Source organism: Sturnus vulgaris, chromosome 3 (genome assembly GCF_052056855.1).
Source record: "Sturnus vulgaris isolate bStuVul1 chromosome 3, bStuVul1.hap1, whole genome shotgun sequence".
Classification (NCBI taxonomy): domain Eukaryota; kingdom Metazoa; phylum Chordata; class Aves; order Passeriformes; family Sturnidae; genus Sturnus; species Sturnus vulgaris.
Window position 1 is genome coordinate 58,172,372 of NC_142245.1, and position 14,025 is coordinate 58,186,396.

Below are 14,025 nucleotides of genomic sequence, written 5' to 3' on the forward strand. Positions count from 1 at the left end.
TCAAATCCAGACATGTTATTCACACATGAATTGCACAGGAAGCTCTTCTGGAAACATTCAGGGAGCAAGATGGGATGCAAAAATATACTGAGCATACAAATGAACCCCTTGAAAGAAGAACACTGTCAGACTGACATCAATAAAACCTCAGAAGTATATGCTATATTAAACTTTCAAAATCAGAAAATATTGCAAACCCAAAGAATGTGAGCTTTCAAATGTGACTATACCATAATTGGAAAAGTATTTTAAAACCTCTAATATTTCATCAGAAAACACACAGCATTTAAAAACATTACTGGCTTATTTCAGGAGAAAAGAATAGCAAAAATGTTAGTTATAAAAATAATATCAGACCCAGATCCTATTACTTCAAGGATGATGCTTTCAGAAAAGAAGTCTAGACTTGATATATTCATGTGGGTTTATACAAATTCAGTCCCATACATCAAATAATTTTAAACAAGTTGTGAAACAGAATACATTTCAGAAAGAGACACCATAACTGAGGAGTTAACAACTGAATTAACAACTTACTCTCAGACGGGCAAGCTGAATAGCAGAAAATCCTCTCACGCCATTAACTACTGGAACCAGCCTATTATACAAAGACTAGAAAAACCACACAAGAAGTTGAAAGAAAAAGTTAAAAAAAGCTAATGCTTTTTAAATTTATTCCACCTAATTTCAGTAAGAATAACCATATTAGGTTGTGGACTTCTGGTTAGAGATTTAAAAAACAATTCTGAGAAGGTCGCAGGTTTCTGAGCCACGTCTATGATTTAACAATATAAAATCCAGTTGCCAGAAATAATTGGTTTTCTAGGTTTCACCAAAAAAAATATATATGAATTTTGAAACTGAGAGTCTTTCAAAACTTTAACCAAAATCCAAAGTATTTAAACTACAATTACAATTTCCAAACTGGCCAAAATGTACACTTGTACACTGTGTACAAATATACCAAGCAAACGTAATATGACAACCCTGCAGACAGAAAGGAGAGGCTCCTTCTTTGAGCCTCTCCCTTCCCTTTAAAGGCCCAAGTTAAGATTTGTTTCAGGTCACAATATATTTAGAAGAAGGATAAGGATCTAGTTTATTTTTCCCATAACTCCTTCTACTTAGGTACATCATACCCAACTACACATCAGAAATACAATTTGTAACTTTGAAGCGAGTCTTCAAATTACTGAAAAGAATAGGATTATAGGTAGGGAAAATATGCTTTATTACACTATTTAGTACAGTCAGAAATAGTTGTCAATGTTCTGGGCATAAGATCCTTATCTTACAGACTACCTTATGATAGCTATTTGCCAGAAAAATACATTGTATATGGAAAATTCCCCAGTAGAATATAAAATGGCTTACTGTTCACATGGTGAAAATATAAAATTATAAACAATATGTTTTTCTCTGAAGTGCAGTTTATTGGAATACTGAAAATAAAATATGTCGTCTGGATAGGAGAAAATAATTCTCACCTTATCAGATTGAGTATTCTCATGCAAGATCCTAGCATCAATAGCAGCAGCCAGCAAATTATTTGCAGCAGTTATAGCATGAATATCTCCAGTCAAATGAAGATTGAACTAGAAGGAGGAAACAACAAGATCTTTTTATAAGAAAAGATTTAATTCAATTCACTGAGACAAATTAGCAGCACAAATCATTGCAATCTCCTTGAGACTGAAGCTCTCAGGACAGTCAGCTGTCAGGGTAGGCTAAAGGTTTCCAGGTAAAATAAACTGGGCCATGTGAAGGACTTGTTTCCATCTGAGTACACGGTAAACTACTCTAAGTGTAGCCAAAGCCAAGAACATCATTCTTTGCTAAATGATTCAAGAATAAGAAGCCAAGAGCTACAGCTCCACATCATTAATACTGAATCAGTTTAGCGTTACTAACTCCTAATTGACCTGGACCAGAGGTGTGGATTACTGCTCAATCTGCCCCAGAGCACAGCCTGCATCCTGCCTTTGGGGTCATATGCCAGCCTTCTGTTAGCTGCAGGAGAACAGCTCCTAACCTCCCAGGCATGAACTTTGCTGATACAAAGTTTGACAAACACAGTTTTGTGAAAACTCTGAAATGAGCATCTTAAATTAAGACTTATGTTAAATAGGTAGTGTATTTTTTATATATCTGACAGAAGGAGTTGGAAGGTCAGTTTTAATGGCACTTCAGGGCTGACATTAGAACTCTGCTTGGACCAGCTGTGCACGGTCAAGGTGATTCCTCACCAGGTCTGGCCATAGAGTGGTTTTGCTGAGCTCTGAATTAGACTCTCTTGGGGTGAAACTGCCACATAATTCCAAACAAGCACTGTGAATAGCATGGAATCATTAAGGATGGAATAAATTCTCCAAGATCATCAAGTCCAATCTTCAACTGAATACCACCATGTCCATTAAGCCACATCACAGACTGCAAGTTGAAGCTGCCTCACCTCCTCCATGGGGATCACTTGAGCATATCCACCTCCAGCTGCTCCACCTGCACAGGGAAGCAAACGGTCACACCAGTTTTGGAAAAAAACAACTATCTTTAAATACACAAAGTGAAACATACAGCAATGATGACACATTCTTGGCATTTTGATTTCTATTAGATGATCAGTGATGCACCCAAATAAACATGATTTCCTTAATCTTGTTGGTCTTTTTTTTCAGCAGATAGTAAAAAGGGAATTCTTGCTCTGAAATGAAAGCATACACGTGATGGGTGGTGCAGGCTCTGGCTATGTAAGGGCTACCCTCGGCTCCTGCCCAGATTTAGGATACAGTCATGCACATGCAGCTGCTGGGTGGAAAGACAAAGCAGTCACAAGCAAACACTGCCTCTGAATGAAACCTTCACACCCTCGCCTGAGCATTCCTTCCCCTCTACCTCTCATGGTACAGGCAAAGAAATTTGCTGTTGCCTATGCACAAGTTGAGTGGAGGGATTAAAGCACTCACACGCACCAGTCTTAGCTGAGAAGTACCAAGCACCAGGAGCCTTCCAGCTGAAGGCTGGAACTTAAACTTCAGCAAAGCAAAGCAGAGCAGATGGGGAGTGCTTGCCCAGTTAGGCACCAATTTCAGCTGAGAAATGGCAAAAGAAAGATTGCATTACTTCCTATCAGTATTGAAGATGGGCTTGAAATCTGTCTGGGTCTTACTTGGTCCTCAGGCTCTTATAGGGTTTCTAGGCAAAAAGGCAGCAGCACATGATCAGAGGTGACAGCTCAGGAGAACAGAGAAAAGAGGTTCAGACCCAGCCAAAAGTGTGCTGGTGACACAGCTGAACCACAACTGCTAGATTCCCTGTATTGCTTGGAAATATCCAATGTGGACCCTTTCTCAAGGAATAATTAGACAGCAATATTTAGAAACATATTTAAAGAGTCTCCAAGTGGAGGGGTGGCTGGAAGGGTGTGTACTCACAAAATTCCTCATGGCTAATTACTTTCCTCTGCCTTTCATTATGTTAAGGCTTTATCTGCATTATCAATACCTGTTAAGTGCAGGAACATAGGTATGAACCTTGCACAGGAAGTCAAATGCAAGGGACCCTTATCTATTAGTTATATAGGTAATTTAAAAATTGAATATGCTTCTACTGCGACAATCCACTGAGTGAAGCAATTGAGAAATTAAAAAAATAAATAAATTTTAAAAGGAAAAAAAAAAGCAGTATTTGCTTTTAATATGAAAGAGGTGATAGGTTGTGCAAATATTATGTACCTTTCACTCCAAAAGTAGGTCCTTGAGAAGGTTGTCTCAGACAAGCAAAGGAATTAATGTTAAGGTGTGCAGTAAGCGCCTGAACGAGACCAACTGTGACTGTACTTTTCCCCTCTCCTAGGGGTGTGGGGGTTATTCTAGAAAAACAAGAAAAAAGATTAATCAAATTCTTTGCTGATGTCAGCCTGGCTCAGGATATCAGAACTAAGAGCTTTTGATTTCAATGAAGAATATTTGTACAGCAAATTTCAATAAGATTACTTTATCTTCACAAAAGTACTTGCCACAATGTTAGCCCCTAGCTCAAGCTGGAATGCTAATATACATGTGTCTTCTATTTAAGCAATTTACTATGATAGCAGAAAAAGAGAAGATTATTTTGGCAAAAGTTCTAAAAAGAATATATTGAATTTAGACATTTTTATTACAACTCAAAAGTCTCACCAGTTTCATTAACAAACCATCCATCATGATACTCTAAGCAGTATTAATATTTTTCTGCAGTAATGCATGAGATCTTTTATTCCCACTGCTCAAACTTTGAATGAAATAATAGAATATTTTACAATAAATAACCAATGCTTTTGTTTGTAGAACTCAACTATGCCTCTTCAACTTCCATGTCACCGTAACCCTCAACAATGACAGAACAACTGCATTTTAAATAAAACAGGACACAAAATTCACTATATTCAATTGAACGTGATTTACTGTACACTTTTGTTTCACAGTTAAGGGCAATAGGGGACAACGACAATCATAGTCCATACAAAAGATCAAAGCTTCATGCTACAGCTCCTATATTTAGACCATGACTGAAACAGAATTTTAAAAAGACCTCCAAACTCAAATCAGAGATAAAATCTAACCTCCACTCTATTCTTGTCCTTAGAGGAGATTCTGTTCTCGCCCCTTTAATAAAGGGACAGTGACAGCTGATTTTGCAAGTAGAAAACTTCATCAGCCTTCAGTGAATGAGAGACACCTCAGATTAAATGCTGCTTTCAACAGCAGCACATTTGCTTATGATCCATGTTAAAAGTGTATGCGGGGTGCTAGGGTTTTTCTTCTCTGTTTTTTTTCTTTTTTGAGGTATGAACACATCTCATGGATCCAAAATGCACTTCAATGATTCTTCTGAGGCACAGCCTTTCCTTTTTCTGACTGGCAAAAGAAGAAAGCCCCAGCCTTTTTTCCACTCATACCACTCTCACACAAATCTTCCTTTTTGGCAAAGTGTAACCGTTCATATCTTCGGTGCCTTTTCCACCTGAAGAGAAGTACTTTAGTGAAGCTGGTGTTAAGAACTAAAGGCCATTCCCAAGGAAATACAAGCATGCACATGGATCCTAGTCAAAGGAGAACCCTTACCCCCTGACCTCTTCAAAACTTGAGCTGAAACTTCTAGCGCTAATTAGAAACATTTCCTTCCCCAACTAGTAATTTTTCAAAGATATTGCTATCCTCAGATCACAATTCAGATGGCACAAAAACAGTACTGTAATTGTAAGACTCAGCTTAGTTCAGTCAGTTCACAGATTGGCAAAAGCCCTTCTTCATCCCACCAAAGAAAATATATGAAAAACGTTAACTTTTCACAAATCTTTTACAGCATCCTTGGCTTTAAAAAAGATGCCATGTATAGATATGTCTGGAAAAAACTGAACAGTTTGGAAGCAAGTAAAATTAACATCTTTATATTGTTCTAGGAAAAAAAATTAGAATTCAGAAAAGTATTCTTTTAACTACAGTTTCAGCGAAATTAATGGGGTTAAACACATCTGTAAGAGATTCCCTGAATTCTTCGCTTTGATCTACTCTTATATGACCATGGGCCACTTTGGGTACTCTTGGTTTTAGCAATTTTCTTCCACATTTTATAACATTGTGTTCACCAACCATCAGATTCTAAAACATCATCCATAACTTCATATTCAGACTATTTCATTATCCTAGAATGGGCACTTCTTTAACTTAAAAAGGAAATCACAGAATTCTAGCAAAGTATCTATGTATAGCCAAAAAAAAGGTGGGAGATTTAGAGCATATCCTTTATCTACTCTCAAAAGCAGTTTTGGTCCCTGTCATTTTTTTTATCCACACTAGGACTTCTTATTTCCTTCTGATCTACTGCAGGAGCACAGAATGCTACTGCATTTTTTTCACTCTAGCATTTGCAGTTCCTAGAAGAAAGGATACTTTTAATCTCTACATTGTCAGGACAGGGAGTCCTCAGGGTTTTACTCTTTCCACAAGGTTTCCTTTTTTCCCACCACTCTTTTTCTCACCTCCTTTTTGTCCCAGGATCCTTACTTTTGAACTAATGTGTTTCTTTCAGAGAACCACAGTCAGGTTAACTCACTTATACTATGTTTCACCTTCTGACTACTGTTCTAACATGGGTTTCCCCAAAACCCATTCAAATAATTCTTAGCATGGTTTCTCCTTGCCCCTTGTTCTCCTACTATCTCACTCACTTTTATCTATTGTCCTAATCTCATTTACTTGATCCTCTTATTCCTGTGCATTAAACCCAGATTTAAGGAATATATGAGTAATCTTGAGGCATTACTGTGTTCAAAGACTTAACAAGGTAGCAACTCTTGAAGCTATCAATCATTTAAAAATAATAACAACAAAACAAAAAGATAAAACAGTAACAAAACACGCAAAAGAGAAATACTCTACTATGAAACAGGCACCTATAATTGTTTACTGGAAGTTACCAGTAAAGAACTTTCCTTTGACCCAAAAATCTCAGTGCACATAATGGTTGCAGTACTAACAGAAAAATTTGCATTTGCAGGTCATCCTGTTGATAGCTACCTCTATTTCTGAGCATCAGAAGTTCACACTCAAGAGAATTTGGAGACACCATCCCTAGTTATTTACTTGGTTCAGCTCAAAACATGGCAGGTGGCTGATCTGGCATGCACAACAACATAGGGACTCTCTACAACTCTTATGAAACCAGCAAAATCAAAGATGCAGCTTCCTGGAAACTGCAATTGAAAAATGCATAACCAGAATGCATATTGATAGCATAAAGAATAATATCTACTTGTCACAGAAGAAAACAGCACACTATGAAGTGTCACCTTACTAAAATGCTCTGGTAACTCGACTGGCCTATTCTAACATGAATATGTAATATGAACCAGAAAGCACTGGGAGTTTTGTATGAGATAGACCTTTTTCCAGAAAGCAAAAAAGAGCAACACATCATTCTCATTGATGAAACTGGCAGGAAACCTCAAGAGCTAAACAGCTATTTATTAGTTTCAACAGTTACCAAAATCTCAGCTTTAAACATGACTTAAAAGAAAAAGAATAAAAGGCGCCTGAAATTAAAAGAAAATTCTATTCCAATAATTTTCCTTTGAAAGCTTATTTTAAATATCTTCTCTTTTGTACCTGCTCTAATTTGATTGGGTTTTATAAATAAAATAATCCACTTAAGCTATTTTGTGGACACTGAGCTGTTTTTGCTGGCTACCCTACTGAGTCTACACTCTTTTGGCTTAGGTCACTTGCTCACATGGGTATAAAATTACAACAGCCAATGGCTAACTTTAGCTCAATTGTGCGATGCTGTGTTCTAACCTTATGCAAATTGAGGAAAAACCTCTTTTAAAATGCAATAAATTTTAATGAACTTCAAGAGACTAACAGCGATTTGCATTATTCTTCAAATTTCTTTAGTATGTTTTCAATCAAAACACAGAAATCCCACAATAATTTTCCGCCTTAAACTTTGCCACCTACCAAGCAGTCATCAGCTCCTTGGCAAAGTAAGTTTTCCATAACATTGGAAAGCCTTCTCTCCTTATGTATATCAAAACAAAGATAAGAATATGCAGACTTCTTGTTTGTTTGTTATACATCACATTAGCTTACAGCAGAGCTGTTTCTGTGGGAAAGCTACATGAGGTCTCCCAAAGAGAAAATAAACAAACAGAGACATACACTGCACCAGCTGTAACCTCCTCACAGCTACACCAGCCACTGTGACTCCAGCGAGAACTTTACTGGATATGTGACAATTCTCTTTCAAATTTCCTATGTTTGACTCATAGGTATCAGCAGATTCAATGTAATGAGTTTGTAATTCCTGTGATCCACAGGGAAACCTGCAAAGCCAGGCTACGGAGGCCATGGGCAACTGAATTCCCAGCTATGTACATCTCCCATCCTAAATTACAGCTGTCAGAAATGCATTTCTGAGCACAGAAGCTGCTGTCACCTCATCCAGATGAGGTTAAGACAATGTTGCAGTGGCATCCTTGAGTTGGGATTGGTGCTTCCAAATACAAAAGCAGAGATCGCTGTGAAGCTAAAATGACTGAACAAAGGCAGGAATAGACTGAGGAATCCTCCACTACACACTCATACAAGACAATCCCAACCAGGAGCTATGTAATGACATGACCAATATGTGACAACTATCACAACTATGACTTTACTTTCGACTGTCAGACAATTTAGGCCATCAACACAGAGGTATTTTCCCCTCTTATCCTTCCCTGTATCTCTACTCTAATTTTTGTTTTCTTTTTTTCTTAGCTTTTAAGCACCTTGCATTCCAAGAGACACAGTAAAAAGAAATACAATCCATTTTTGTTTTTCCTCCATTTTATCTTCCTGAAAATGTAGTTCATCACAGAACAACCTATTAATGTTAGGAGAAAAGTACTGATTTTTAAATTTTCCAGCATTCAAAATCCAACACACTTCTTGTTAAAAGCAGCATTGTATTTTTGTATTTCATAATTTTCCCTCTTTTTATTCTTCCTCATCTTGCATTTTTGAAGTGAACAAGTTTCCAGAATTATCTGCTAAAAGCCACAGCACTGGAGCATTTAGAAACAAGACTCTGAAACATACACACACACAGACATAGATTCTAACAAACTGCACTTGTAATTTCATATGGTGTCTGTGAATATGCCATCTACATGCTTGAATGCATGATTAGGTTACCCTGGACACTAAACTTAGCTCCTAGGTCAAGCACAAGCTGCATTCATTTGGATGTTCTCAGCTGGCAATGAATGGAGGTAGTTTGAGTTAACAGATCCTGCAACATATTATTCAGCACACTAAAATCCTGTTTACAGGCAGTTGATGCCCAAGAACCAATTACTCCATGATACTTTGTGGCTCTGCCCCCACAGCGTCTTAACTCGAACCCTATATAGCAAGCCAAACATAGACAAAGAAAATTAAAAAACAAAAATGGAAAAAAAGAAGAAAAAAAGTTAAAAGAACGGTCTCAAAACAGAAGTAAATGGAATTTATGAAGAAATAAAAGTTTTCATCTTATTTTCGGGTGTCATGATCCATTAATCAAACTGCAATATTTCAGCATACAAAGTTTATATTAGATGAAACACTTAGCAACATTTGTTTGCATTCAGAAAGAACAAAAAAGACTTTGCAGTTAGCAACATTTTAAAGAGCCATAAATACAACTATCCTCAGAGATAAAAAGGTACATTTCAATTGCGTTTTCCTGTTCAGAAGAAGAAGTTTGGTCTTTAGTATATCAGGAATAAACTATACATGCATTTACAGCAAATATTTATAAATTCCTAGACATTGTGAAACACTTAAGTCTGAATGTGCAGTTAAAGGAACAAATGTTGCTGGCTGCATCGTGGATGGAGGTTGGAGGTTTTGTAGTTTCTTGAGTACACACACACACACACACACACACTCTCACACTCTTTGCACTCTTTTCACACACGAGAAGTTTCCATCATACATTACAAATATTTCCACCAGAACCGTAAGTATAAACATATATCTTAAATGTTTCCTCTGAAGCACTGAAGATTTATTCTGAAGATCTATACTGCATCATTCTAAAAGAATTTTTAAGTATCTTTGGTTATTGTGAACAAACATAATAATCCAAACAGCAGGTTCTGGTTGACCTTGCCTTGGCAAGGGACAGAATGAAGGCAAACGAGGATACTATTTCACTCCCCAGTTTCCACACTTCACTGATACTTGATTTTCATTGCATTGAAAATTTCCCCATTAGAGCTCCCTGCTTTTCTTAACATTGTCATTGCTACAGCCATTTCAGCAGAGGAGAGCAGCTAAGAGCATATAAACACACATTATATGTATATTTTATATGTACTATATTTCAAAATCAAGCTTTGAACTCTCTCAGAAGAGAATGCTCCCACTATTGTGGCGACCTTGCCCGGGCACTGCTCCTGCAGCAGATGTGGCTTTTCACTAACCCCACAATATGCAATGACTTCAGAGATGTTACAAATAGCAACATATTGCATCATCAAGTCGGGTAGGTACCAAATCCAGCCCTTTGTTTCTGAAACACCATTCTGTATTGGTACCTTTTTACATAAACTTAAAAGAGGATACAATTTTCTACTCTTTGCCAGCTTTTCATCTTGTTGGTCAAAACTGCATTTCTTCCACATGTAAATGCACTTCTTTCCGTGACAACTGGTTAAGATACCTTCTTTGAAGGAGAACAGGAGGCAAAGCAGTGTAAAGAAACTGTAAGTGATGGTGAATGCAATCTGACACGACTAAAATCCACCTGAATGGGGCTTTGTAACTTGCTATTTTTGCACCTCCAGACACCTTCAAATAACCTCTTATTCTGTGAGAGGTTTGGTGCTAGGGAAGTCTGGATTGATCTGCAGCATGATGACCAACTGATGCTGTTGACATCACGAGCATGAAAATACATGGCAGAAACTTTCTTTAAACTGAGTCAAATGTCGAGCCTGTTTTTGTTTAACCAGTGCCACAAAAAAAACCCAAACCAAAACTCTGCCACAGGAAACCAAGCTCAACCAGATATTATTTCCTTCTCTTAACAGCTTCAGCATCCTCCAGGAATATCTTTAATGCTGGACTTGTATCACATAGTTTTGAGCAAAGCTTCACATCTTGCTTGCCTCAGCTTTTTGACATCAAGTCTCTCAGTCTACAACAGCTCCATCTCAGACAGTGCCAGAAATCCAGGCTGTTGCCACAGGAAGGCAGTAAGGAAACAGTTTGAGAAACACTAGCCACAGTGAGAATCAGTAGATCAAAATGGTTAACAACAGCCTTCTCCTTCTGGATCAGCCAAAACTGCATTTTAAACCTGAGTGGTTTTACTTAAAAGGAAGCAACCAATAGATTAACTCAGAATACAAAGAATACACTACAAATTAAATATTAATGAAAACCTTCACATGTTTGTTCACAAGTAGAAGTTTACACTTAGTATACCAGGTGAATGAAAACGTGTCACTGAATGCAAGAAAAACCTGAAGCTCTTCAGAAGAGAAGTGCATAATTCCTGCTGAGCATTGCATTTGCTATAATCGTGGGAAAAGCAAGCAGGATAAGCCTGCCTGGAGACATGTCTACATTTCAGAGAAAAAACATGACTTTTTAAACTTTGCAATCTGTTCTTCAATAAAAAAAGTATTTATTGTTAATATCAACAGATTAGCATGTAGCTTCTGTTAATGTTTGTTTATAAACAGCCACAATACAAGCAGCCTTAAATATCCAAGTTAAACATTTAAAATTCTGATATAACAGTAAGAAAACACTCCACTCACCAACATTTCACAGAATCATAGAACAAATTACCTTTTATAAAATATACTTCAGTAATAAGAGTTTGGAAGAAAAGCTGTGTTACTTCAAAAAAAGTTCAAAACCTGCTCACTTTCAGAAGAGAGCAACACACAGATGAAAACATTCAAGATTCCTATTTGTGCAGAGTATAAAAAAGATGTAAGTTGCATGTTTATATTAATAAGAGTGGAAACAGCGGACATTAATGACATTACATAGCATTCTTACCCAGCAACTAGAACATATTTTCCATCTGGTTGATCCTTTAACCTTTCCAGCAGGGACAAACGTACTTTGGCTTTGGTTCGGCCATAGATCTCAATTTCATCTGTAAGCAATCCTATCTCCTTGGCAAGTACATCAACAGCTTTTGGACTCTGTGCTCGGGAAATCTCAATATCACTGGAAAAGAAAACAAATAGGAGCCAGGAGATTTCTCTCAGCTTAGGTGGTCGACAACAGAGCACAAAACAACAGCAAATAATCCAACAATGGAGTTACTGTAATGAGTTTTTCTATTCTCTCTCACATTTTATTAAGCAAACCAAAATATTAACTAACACCTAATATAACATTGAAAATCACATACAGTGTTTGTTAATTGTTACAATTTCACAGAGAGCTCTTGTTTAATCAGTCTCCAAATATTACATAATGCTTTCATATCAAGCTAGAAATGTGTCTGCTGGATGCTCAAGCATGTCCCAGTGGAATGGATGTTGCTGGGTTTGTTTTTCCCTTTTGTTCTCTTCCCTCACAGCATATTTCAGCACATACAATTTACTAAAAAGTGCATGCATTCCTTGGCCAACAGTCACACAAACACATTTGCTAACCCTGAAGCTTGTGCATGCAGTGCCTTTCATCCAAGGACAGTGCCAACATTGCTACTCCGCCACGAGAGCACCAAAAATCCAAAGCATTTGAAGACCAACTCATGCACTTCTAAAACACAGCTGAACTAAGAATGGCCACGGAGCAGGAGTCTAAAGCACAGGGCTCAGCCAAGACATCCAGTGAGCTTATGAACTACCTCCAGCAAGGGTGAGCAGCAGCTGAGGCAAGCACAAAGATTCCCTGAGGGGATGTGGCTGTAGGGGACACTATTGTATTCTGCAATTCCTGACCCGGACAACCTGAGGTCTTTGGATTTAATACTCCATCATGGATTTTTCATTTCTGAGCTTGACCTAGTTGCCCATTATGTCCAGAGAAGCGTGTAGCAGCTGTAAGCTCCTGCAGCACGGAAGCCCAGGGGCTGGCACACAGGATGTGAAGAGGTGTCTCCTTGGGCTTTAAATCGCTCACATTACCACAAAAACAACTTTAAAAATTACCTTCAGCCTAAGTAGGATAAATTTCTTCCTGTAGTTTCAGTTGATGACAGTATTTTTAAGATAGAATGGCATGAAAGCTCATGTCCTGAACTTTCAAACATTCTGCAAGACCTTACATATAGTGAACATAAAAACTACTACCAGATCTCAACTCTGTGTGTGGACTTTGGCCATTTTGCATCCACCCAGCAGCTGATCAGTCTGTGCCAACTTAATTGCTTGCAATTCTTTGAGAAAATCCTAAATTGGCTCCATTATTCATTTATAGTTCTCAAGTATCCCCCTTTTGCACCCTGCAGCAGCTATGTGAAACCCAGAAACCATCCACCCAAACAATGACATAATCCAGTACTACAGGACAAGGAGTTACTCAATCACAGCACTAAACTGGAACCTGCTTTCTTTCAAAGACTTACTAAGTGCATTCTCTTTCATAGAAGGATATACCTTTGGCTTCTTATATGTGACTTCAAACACAAGTAGCCATAAAAATTTAACGAGAACACAAGATGGAGTGGCTCACAAACATCACATGACAAAGACCATCTGAAGTTTTCACTCAGAAATTATTATATATAAACAACTCAAGTCCCAGAAAATTGTTGCTAAATTGGTGGTAGTGTGGTCCTGTAAAGATCTAAGAAAGGAAAATTTTCAGTGTGACTATTCTCCTATTAAAATAATTGATGCATTTAGCAAGAGGAGAAAGATGTAGACTAATACGACAAAGTTAACTTGCATTTTTTTCCTCCTACAAAATATATTTTCCTAAAACACAAGAAATTAAAGATTTGGACTGGATACCTGGATAAAGATACCTGGACTTCAGAAGTCTGTATTTGTAGCTGACTCTTTTAGTCTGACAATATATTCTCTGTATTGGAAATACCAGAATTATTCAAAATGTTATGTTATGTTATTCAGTATTGCTCGAGATATGCAAAAGTGATTCCTCTGCATGAAGAAGTCCATCACTGACAATGCTAAGCGATAATTTACAAAATGCAGAAAAATTTAAAAGATGGAGGAAGGCTCTACATCTACTCACTTGACTTTTTTTTTACTGCATACTGTAAGAAAATTTTCCATTCCATTTCCAATATATTTGGAAATATTTCAATCCAGATCTCACAGAAATCAAAAAGCAGATGTTCTTAGTTTTAGTGCTTAAGCAGCTTTGCCTCACTTTCAATGAAAACCCCATCTGTTTCCACACAACATGGTGTATTACTGCTTACATATTATTACAGGATACTTTCCATCTGAAAGGTTTCTTTATATTTAAAATTAAAAAGACAAAGCTATAGAGTTAGCAGATAAATGCAAGTCCCATTACTAAT

At 37.3% G+C, this 14,025-nt stretch overlaps 1 protein-coding gene across 1 annotated transcript in view; it reads right to left on the reverse strand.

The window, feature by feature from the left end:
• The window catches only part of MTHFD1L (methylenetetrahydrofolate dehydrogenase (NADP+ dependent) 1 like), a gene marked incomplete at its 5' end in the record, with an annotated part of 142,920 nt that overhangs the window by 107,153 nt on the left and 21,742 nt on the right, over window positions 1-14,025 (reverse strand). The window contains 5 exons of the mRNA XM_088162770.1: window positions 538-612; window positions 1,488-1,595; window positions 2,453-2,499; window positions 3,732-3,868; window positions 11,577-11,750. Of these exons, the coding sequence (XP_088018896.1) occupies window positions 538-612; window positions 1,488-1,595; window positions 2,453-2,499; window positions 3,732-3,868; window positions 11,577-11,750 (541 nt within the window). The remainder of the gene's footprint in view (window positions 1-537; window positions 613-1,487; window positions 1,596-2,452; window positions 2,500-3,731; window positions 3,869-11,576; window positions 11,751-14,025) is intronic.